Source organism: Gymnodraco acuticeps, unplaced genomic scaffold, assembly GCF_902827175.1.
Source record: "Gymnodraco acuticeps unplaced genomic scaffold, fGymAcu1.1, whole genome shotgun sequence".
NCBI lineage: Eukaryota > Metazoa > Chordata > Actinopteri > Perciformes > Bathydraconidae > Gymnodraco > Gymnodraco acuticeps.
The window spans coordinates 111628-121702 of NW_022990561.1; the positions used below are offsets into that span (position 1 = coordinate 111628).

At 40.6% G+C, this 10075-nt stretch overlaps 1 protein-coding gene across 8 annotated transcripts in view; it reads left to right on the top strand.

Annotated features, from left to right (window-relative positions):
• Window positions 1–10047, top strand: part of LOC117553660 (membrane cofactor protein-like) — a gene marked incomplete at its 3' end in the record, with an annotated part of 51996 nt that extends 41949 nt beyond the window's left edge. Inside the window, 6 exon segments of one of the 8 annotated variants that reach the window (XM_034227666.1) lie at window positions 2618–2677; window positions 4157–4216; window positions 7556–7567; window positions 7876–7920; window positions 8225–8297; window positions 9991–10047. In XM_034227666.1, coding sequence (XP_034083557.1) covers window positions 2618–2677; window positions 4157–4216; window positions 7556–7567; window positions 7876–7920; window positions 8225–8297; window positions 9991–10047 — 307 coding nt within the window. 8 annotated transcript variants of the gene reach the window in all.
• Window positions 10048–10075: the final 28 nt, after the last annotated feature.

The window sequence follows — 10075 nt, forward strand, 5'->3', positions numbered from 1 at the left end:
AGCTCTTCCACACAGCCTCCTCGATAATCTATCCTCGACGAGCCTTTAGAGACATTAGTTTTCCTTCGAGACGGCGCGCTGACATCCGTTTCCGGGTCGCTGCCGGAGGACCTGGGATTCTGGGACACGAAAATTATAGAAATGAGAAACCGCTCATTTCCCAGGACTCGCGCGCGTCTGCTTGACGCCGGGACGACCGGCTGCCCTCCCCGACAGGCGCACGGACGCGAGGACCCGCTCATCACTGCGCGCACAAGTGCGACCGCAGTTTTAATTATTATTATTATTACAGCAGCACGACTTCAACGTCACGCCAACTTCAGATCCATATTCAAACACACAGATTCTAAATGGAACGAGTTGAAGCGTTTGTTTGAACAGTCTGCAGGAGGCAGGGACTTGCTTTCAAGCAGAACAGAAACTAACTTAGAGGAGTGTTTACGTGTTCGGCGTAATGACGTACAACGGCCTCCACGACTTCTGTAGTCCTGTTCAGCCACTTGGTAACAACCATCGTTTCTCAGACACGTCAACTCTTCAGAAATCACCAGAGGGGTCACTGCTGATGGATTTAATGTCCTAGAACGAAACGTGATCCGTCTCTTCAATGCGTCTCAACCACAGACCTTAGTTCAAATAGTTTCCTAAACCCTATGGAGAGATCCCATTGGCTCTGAGACCAGGGAACAGGAAGTGGAGAAATGCTGACTCACTTCCTGGTTTTAGGACTCATTCCTGCACCGCTCTATTAAGTTGAAATTAATTCTAAATGTGAACGTAAGTCTCAATGAAAATACCCAGAAATGTTAAAGGTCCCATATCATGGCCATTTCTACTGATCATATTTCCATTGTTGAGGTCTGCTAGAATAGATTTAATTTGTGCAATTTTCCAAAATCACATTGGTTTCTCAAACAGCATCTCTGTATAGTCTGTGTATTCACCAGGGGCCTCATTTATTAAGCCTTGCGTAGGATTGGCGTGGGAAGGTTGCTTACGTAGGACAAAGCAAATAAATACGCACCAACACTTTCCGATTCATAAAAGACTGCGTACCGGCACAGGACTTGCGTACGGCACCTCCTACACCGGTTTCCCTTTAAATGCGGCGCAGCTTTTGCGGGCTTCACGTAACGCCCATATTTGCCTATGAATAGTCAAAGAACCGCCCATTCATTCATTCATTCATTCATTCTGACTGACTGCATGAAGGAGATCGCAGGAAATGACGACAGAAAAGCTAAAAAAGACATCTCACACCGTGTCAGATTCTGGTTATTTTGGGGAGGTGGAGATAAATCATATTGTTTGGTGGATGCAGTTTGAACCAGAGTAGCAGCATGGAGGTCGGATCGTCACCAACATAAATAAATAAGTGGTCCGAAAAAGGTTAATGACAAAAAGAATACACATAGCCTTCCTCAGGCAGTGTGTTTGTACCGGGGACAGGAGACCCCCCCCTTGATGAGAGACTGTAAGAAGTGATCGGGAATCCCTCCGGAGTGGAGTCATGACGACTGGATCTGAATTATGTGTTTGTATTTGGTGGTTTGTGTTCCAGCTGTCGATCAGCTGTGCGCAGCGTCTCCACTGCAGCAACCCTATATCCACCAGTTAAAGGAAATACAACTAATGTGTTGTTATATTAGCTGTTAAATGTACCACATATGGTGTTCTTAGTTTCCATACCTCCTGTGTTTTACGAGCGACTTGTCAAGTTTTGGCGAACGGCATAAAACACGATTAAACGTGATAGTATATAAAACCATGCTCGTATCTACAACCTATAGAAATGCAACACGGCGTCAGTTTAGACGTAATTCTGTCCTCCTGCTTATCATCATTTATGAGAACACATTTCATAACAAGAGAACATCATCGAGGGGTGATCAATAACATATCCGTATTTATTTATTTCTCCAGGTTATGTGTTTGTGTGCACTGAGGAGTCTCAAACAGGCGTTTGTTTCATCATTTTAAGATTGGCTTTAATCAATTTGTGAAAATGAATTCTTCATATATGATAAATGAGAGGTAACATTTTATTGATTGTTTGGTTCGGATCCTCTTCTATACATATATATTATATTGCAATATAAATCAAAAATAATCCCCAACAGTTAATTTCCTCCATGTCGTGCAGCCTTAGTCTGAACATGAGTCCACCTTTAGTCCAGAAGCACGCTCTGTGGTTTCCTGTTCAGATACATGGAGCTTTGGGGATTTTCTTTATTTCCTCTGTGGTTCCTCACAATCAGGAAGATGCCCCACTTTTTAAGAGACTAGTTTTGCCCTTAATCCAAATTATTTAGAGAAGGTGTTGGTATTTAATTTATATTTCAAAGGTTCATTATTACAGTTTTATTTTGTGTTTTATATGAAGCACAACGTACCATGCTGTTATAATAACATTCTTTATCAGCCTTTGAAACTGAAACCATTTTGGGAGGACAAAAAAAACATATTAATAATCATAATGTTTCATAAACGTGAGACGATTAGTCGACTAATCGCCCGAATTGACGACAATCGGACGACTAGAGAAATGTTGAGTCGAGGGCAACCCTGATTATTTGTGATATTTGCACTAATTATTATAATGTATTATATTTTGCAGCGGTACCAGCAGATACAACCACCACCACTAAAAGTCCTGAATCCACCACGAAGCCCACAGGTAGAGGCCATTTCAATATCTGTCTCGTTAGGGTGATCAATGATTATTCTGGGATGTTTGATCTGTTTACTGCTCAATGGTTGGATTGGAGTTGAGCTTTCAACGTGGATTTTCTGCTAATATTGCACGCAACGAGGGCTGTCTTTTCAAATGAATGTTGTGTTAGGGTTATATAATTAGGGCTGTCAAAGTTAACGCACATTTCTCTTAAAGGTCCGGTTAGTACCCGTCCCCTTGTGTGTTATGAAGGTTTTTATGCATGTAAATGGTCTGCAGAGTCAAAACCCTCAAAGTACACCATGTAGCGAGTAAAACTCTAACACAGAAAATACCTCCCCAAAACGCCTCGTTGGAGATACGTCACTGTCCATTTGATTCTTCCGGGTACATCATGACATCATATCGTCCATTCTCTCAGCGTTTATCAACCTTTTTCTTACTCAATATCAAGCCACACTTATTGTTTTTACTTCGGCTGTGACTTTGTGTGTGCTCAGGGTGAGTTTGACTGTGTATCGCTAAACGAGGAAATCACACCTCCACGGAGCTCAGCGCGATTCACAACGTCCCGACTGGTCCTGACCAATCGGAGCACACTGGGCTCACAGGGAGGGGGGGGCAAGAGCTGCAACGAGCCGTTTCGTGGAGAGAGTGAATACTGCTGAATACACGTACTTTACAGAGATGCTGTATGCGAAACAATGTGAGTTTGGAAAATTGCACAGTATAAATCTATTCTAGTAGACCTCAACAATGGAATTATGATCAGTGGAAATGGCCATGACATGGGACCTTTAACGCCACTAATTATTTGAACGTGCGATTAACGCATGTGTATTTGCCCTCGGCCCGCCCCGTAGTTTCAGAGCGCAAAGGCTCGACGTTGTTGTTAGTTGGATGGTGGGAGATTCTATATGGATACAAGAAAAGATGTTTTAAACAGCAAGCCAAGCACACAGCTGATGCTCAGCCCCGCTCCTGCCGCTCGCTTGCGGCAGACCACGCTTGAAAGTTTGCCGGGGAGACGCCTGGACACGTCTACGAGCAGCAAGCTTTCAACAGCGATAGCTAAATGGGTGGCTACAGCTTGCAGGCTAATTAACACTGTGGAGGACGAGGGGCTGCACATGATTTTCTGCTTGTTTGTCATGCATGTGATTAAGTGCAGTTCTGTGCCTTCATTGTTAAGAATTGAATCAATTAAAATAAGATTTATTAAATGAAAGACATTGTACTTCATTTAAAACATTAAATTAAAAACAGTGAATAACATTCTTTATCAGCCTTTGAAACTGAAACCATTTTGGGAGGACAAAAAAAATCATATTAATAATCATAATGTTTCATAAACGTGAGACGATTAGTCGACTAAATGCCCGAATTGACGACAATCGGACGACTAGAGAAATGTTGAGTCGAGGGCAACCCTGATTATTTGTGATATTTGCACTAATTATTATAATGTATTATATTTTGCAGCGGTACCAGCAGATAAAACCACCACCACTAAAAGTCCTGAATCCACCACGAAGCCCACAGGTAGAGGCCATTTCAATATCTGTCTCGTTAGGGTGATCAATGATTATTCTGGGATGTTTGATCTGTTTACTGCTCAATGGTTGGATTGGAGTTGAGCTTTCAACGTGGATTTTCTGCTAATATTGCACGCAACGAGGGCTGTCTTTTCAAATGAATGTTGTGTTATAATTAGGGCTGTCAAAATTAACGCATTAACGCCACTAATTATTTTAACTTGCGATTAACGCATGTGTATTTAAAATGAATCTTGTTATAATTCTTACATTTTGCATGATTTTCTGCTTTTTGGTCATGCATGTGATTAAGTGCAGTTCTGTGCCTTCATTGTTAAGAATTGAATCAATTAAAATAACATATATTAAATGAAATTCATTAAATTATGTTAAATTAAATGAATAACATATTAAATGAAATTAAAAACATTATATTAAAGAATCATATTAACCTGTTAAGCCCGAGAGGACCCTAATCCGGGGCCTGCGGGGTGTTACTTCACGAAACTGTGTCTCAGGGCTTCTTAATATTTAAAAACCTATGAATGTGTCATACCCACTTAACGGGAAGAAACTCAGCTAACTGACGATACATACCATTTTTACCGAAACAAAACACAAGTCTCACAAGAAACGTCTAAATGAGCCTTGAGCGAAAAAATGCTAACGCACTTAGCAGTTAAAAATACCCTTATTACTTATCGGATCTGCACAAACAAGATATTGATTAAAGTATCATCACTGAGCGATCAGAACTCACGACATGGGAAGCAACACCAGACATCACAACACGTAGCTTTACGGAAGATCGTCTTACCTTTGCTGTTATTCTGATCAAAAGTCGTGTTCAATGGCATCAAAACGATAAAAACGCGGCTGAAGGTTAATCCATAGGTTAATCCAATGTGTTTGTCACTTTGAATGATTTCTGATAATCCATTTTATATATAGCTGCTATGATAGCCACCAGAGTGTATGAGAGCTTCCTGTTTGGGGCATTCTGGCTGCGCATCACTCATTCACCTTAGGGTAATGTTTAGAAGGATTTTAGGAACTTCCCTCTCGATTCTATTGGCTCTAGCGGTTAGAAAGAGATGTCAATCATCTAAATCGACCAAGGGGCCAGAGATGGGTCAAATCCACCCAAATGACCCCAGAAGTGGTTTTTTCTTCTAAATCTCTCTAAAAAGGTCAAATGTCACTTGTTTTGCATCAATCTTGATACAGGGTACTTATCATATGTTGTAGTTTGGATTCCTAAAGCTTTTAGTCTACCTCACCATCATCCAAGGGTAGTTTTCACTATAAGGAATGGGTTATTTTGGACGGACACTATCATTTACATTTTTTTTACTGTTTCCAATCTGAATTTACTTTAAAATAAAAACATCTATATTGATTCTGACTCTTCTACATCCAACTCACAGGTTTATCATTGCTTTGAGAAAACAGATTATTAATGTACCCCTTTTAGAAGATATGGTCCTTTGTTCTGAGAATGTCCTTTTGGAGCCTGAGACCTGGAACACAGGCTCAACAGGTTAAAGGAAAGACATTGAAATGGAGATGGTCGCCTTACAAATGGGATTGAATCCATCCTAGACTTCTTACACATACTTTTTAAATAAACAAGACGCTAGAAAAGCTCTTTCTTGTGTTCCTTTCGAGTAGATTTGACTAACATTTAAATAAGATAACTAGGGCCGGGACTTTAACGCGTTAATTAAGATTAATTAATTACACAAAAATTAACGCGTTAAAAAAATTAACGCATTTTAATCACACTTATTTTTGCACCGCGGAACGTTTCTCACTGGATGAGTTTCAGGCGTACCGATTATACTGGAGCACCAACGAACGTTCATGACTTCAGACAACAACAAACCACAGTGAACAACAGTGGGAAATGTTGTTTTAAAAAACGTACGGATGGAAGTGTCGATAAGAGCACGGTTGTGTGCAAATTATGCAAAAAGGAATTTGCATATCACCGCAGCACATCAAGCCTCAAGTATCACCTCAATGCAAAACATATAGCAGCTAGCGTGGAAGCTAGCGTGGACGTTAGCCTCTTTTATCGCGTTCACACCAAAAAGAGCCGGTACTAAAATTAGTTCATGAGAACCTTTTTACCCCCACGAAAGTCCCTGCTAGAGAGCAGAGAGCTGCTAGAGAGCAGGGACTTTCGTGCGGCTCTCTTGTGAGAAAAGAGCTATATTTCTGATTGGCTGGGCGGATTGCAAACCACGCCCCGTAAAACTCCCAAAAAGTTTTGTGAAGCCGCCATTTTATTATCCTCGCATTAGCATTATTAGCATTAGCATTAGCCCAGCGCAGAAACGCAGAGAGACTAACTTATGGCAACACAAAATAAAACATGGGAGCGGTGGAGATGAGGAGGTGTCGGCGTTCTGGCGATTTACTCGGAAGGCTGCTGGGACTCCCAGCAGCTTCTACTGAAGCCTTCCCCAACTCCGGGGACTTCCGGCCGGGGACTTTGGGCGGCAGTATACGCCGTGAAGTGGTTTGCGGCCTGCCAGTAAACCCAAAGCAGAAGAAGAAGAAGTGACGTCAGCGGCTTCATTTGCGTAATCCACCCCCAGGTTCAAAGAGTTCTCATGAACTAAGTTCTCATGAACCTTTGTGGGAAAAGTACTGCGGTGTGAATGCGCCTAATGGTATACTAAAATCCATGTGAAAAAAATTTGCTTCTCACTGTTCTTAGGTCAAATATGTATATGTGATTAAAAATGCGATTAATTTCGATTAATTAATTACAAAGCCTCTAATTAATTAGATTAATTTTTTTAATCGAGTCTCGGCCCTAAAGATAACACAAACCTGTGTCTTTTAGAATTGATTTAAAGTCCTTGTACTGGTTTATAAAGCTCTTAATGGTCTGGCACCCTCTTTCCTTACAGATTTGTAGGTATTTTTGCTTCTCAGTACGAGCCCTAAGATACTCAACAGCATGATTTATAAATATATATATCAATACTCAAGTCCCCCAACATAAAGCAGCTTTTATCCCAAACTGAACAACACTCAGTGGACAGCGGACATGTTTAAGCTGCAGCTGAAAACACCTTTAGTCTTTTAATCTTTCTTTATTGTAGGCCTCTGTGACCTCAGCATGGGAGCTGTAACTTACACATACTTTGAATAAACAAGACGCTCTTGTGTTCCTCTTAAGTAGATTTGACAGCCGTGACTCCATGCTGATAATCGGGGGTTATCTCGTCGCGCTTCAGACGGTTGCTCCAAACATCGTTAAATGAATCTGTGTTTATGAAACGGAAGGTTTTATGTCTGATGTTTAATATGTTATTTGTCTCTTCTTCAGCAGCTCCTGACCCAAGTAAGTCCCCAGAATAATCTCCTATTAAATACAAGTTTTAAAATATTTACAACACATTTAACTGTGCAGTTAAGCATTAGTATGTTATTATTAACAATACATATTGTAATACACATGTTATATGTTTTTAACTTCATGTGTAAATATATTTTAACTTATTTTTATTCTACATTTTTATTCAACTTCTTATTTTCATGTAAAACATTTTTATTTTATTTTTTTATGGTCAAATAATAACTCGACCGACTTGCCTTCTGATTCTGAAGAGAGTTGTAGTTTAACTTAACACACTTCTTTTATTTTTACAGACGGTGGAAAGAGGTTGTACACGGGGCTCGGTGTTGCTTTTGCAGGTAAGTTTAAACATGAATTCTAGAATATAAAGTGATAATTGAAACTCAAATAAGATGATGATGTCCTCAGAAGAACAGTTCTGCAGGGAGCATCATCTTCTATGAGTCATTCGTGACGTGCTGTGGTTTGTGCATGATATCCAGTTCATTAGGAAGGTGTGTTTTCACTCAATGGTTTGCTTCCAAAGAGCAGAAGCTATTGAAGCCCAAGAACAATAACCATCTAACCCTTCCATGCATTTCATTGACTTATTTTATTGTGGACGATCATCCTTCACCATCTTCCTTTTTGTTTCTCACGAAGCAATCGCCTTAGTTGCCATCGCTGGCGGTTTATGGCGGTGTGGATTCCTGAAAAGGCTCATGAAAAAGACCGGGTAAAATGTTTTAAACCTGTTCCTATCGCAGTGCTCTGTATTTAGTCGCATGTTCACACTCCAAGCTCTTCTTCCTGTGTGGATGTTGCATGTTGAAGCTGTGGGGATGTGTTTCTGAGGCTTTCTCTACCACATGTAGTCATTAGGAGACGCTGTCCTACACAGAGCTGCAGCTCACTCACAACAGACGGACTGACGCTGTTTTAAACACTCAAAACTTATGTCACCCCAAGCTAGCATGTAAAGCAAACGGCTGGATGCAGGAAGTGGGACAAAAGACACAAATATCCCAATCTCAGAAACACCCATACTGAGGCAACAATGCTTTAGGCCAATATCCTCATCCTACGTTTAGCCGTTTCAAAATATCTCTATAACGCAATAGTTGATGGCCCTTTAAGTTAAGTGACTTTTTTATCTTTTATCTGCAGTTTCTGCCTAAAAGTGAAATTTAAGACCGGCACATGTGACCTGCTCTATCGAAATCAGTCGCATTGACCCGAAGACACATTTTGAGTTGTACACACTGCTGGAAAGAGGAGATTCCTAGCTTTCTAATGATATCAGGATTGTTGTTGTACTCCAAATATTAAGCGAAATATGTCACATTATATAACGACTGTCACTGAGTCATCATTTTGAGAAAAAGGCCTTCAAAGTTTTCTCTTCTCTGGAATCCATCGATCTGATTGGTTGATCAAAATACTACGGAGGGAAGATATTTTCGTTGGAGGGGAAGTTCGCAAGTGTGTGTGTGTTTGTGTAATTTTGCGTTTGTGTGTATTGTTTGTTTCCCGGGGAAAACACTCGCGAGAAACACCGGCTGTTGTTATGCCTGCTGTGACGTTAAGTTACTCCGTTCTCCGCTTGTAATTATGCCGAAGCTTCAAAGTTGTATTTATCATCTGAATTTGCCGAAACAAGTTTAATATTCTGAAAGCCAAGACTTTGTTTATTTTAAATCAGATGAAAACAAACTGTAACGGACCCTGCCGTGTTATCTATGATTACTATACTCTTTCATAATGTCAGCGGGAGGGAGGGGGGCGGCGCTGCGGAACAGCAGAGTGCGAGTGAGAGCTGTCTTCGTCCCTTTACAAGCTTCAAACATGTATTTATCGTGTGATTTTGGAAATAAAAGTTTCATATTCTGAAAGCCAAGACTTTGTTTGTTTAAAATCAAACAAAACACCTGAACCCCGAAAAAATAGTTTTTTACGTAAATCCACGTTTATTTTTGAGATGAGCCGTTGAGACTTCCGACTGATTTCGATAGAGCGGGTCACATTTTATCTGAGGAAGTGATTCTGAAGAAACAGCTTCAGCTTCCTGGTGGTGATGTCTTCACTGTTTAGGAGTGACATCTCTTAACACACCACTTTAGACTAAGGGCTCTAAAGGCCCTTTGTCTAAGGGCATAACGTTTGGATAGTTTGGAAACAAAGATCATTTTTTGTACTAAACTCATGTTGGTGCTTTCCCTGGGTTTTGGTGTGTGGGGTGTTCACTTTTTATTATTCAAGTAGAATTTATTTTTACACTTTTTTAACACCATATCCATATAAAACGGCAATATTATAAATATGTTGTCCGTTAGATGGGGCTGGTGTGTGTGTGTAGTGGTGGAAGTTAGTGTTGTGGGTGTTTGCTATCTCTGGTCGTACGTCCACTGACCGTCACTACTGGATTGCAGCTCTGGGAGGGGCGACGCTTGCGCTGTTCCAACAGAAGAGGACGAGGTAGCGCTTGGGTAAGAGGATGAACATAAAGCTTTATTT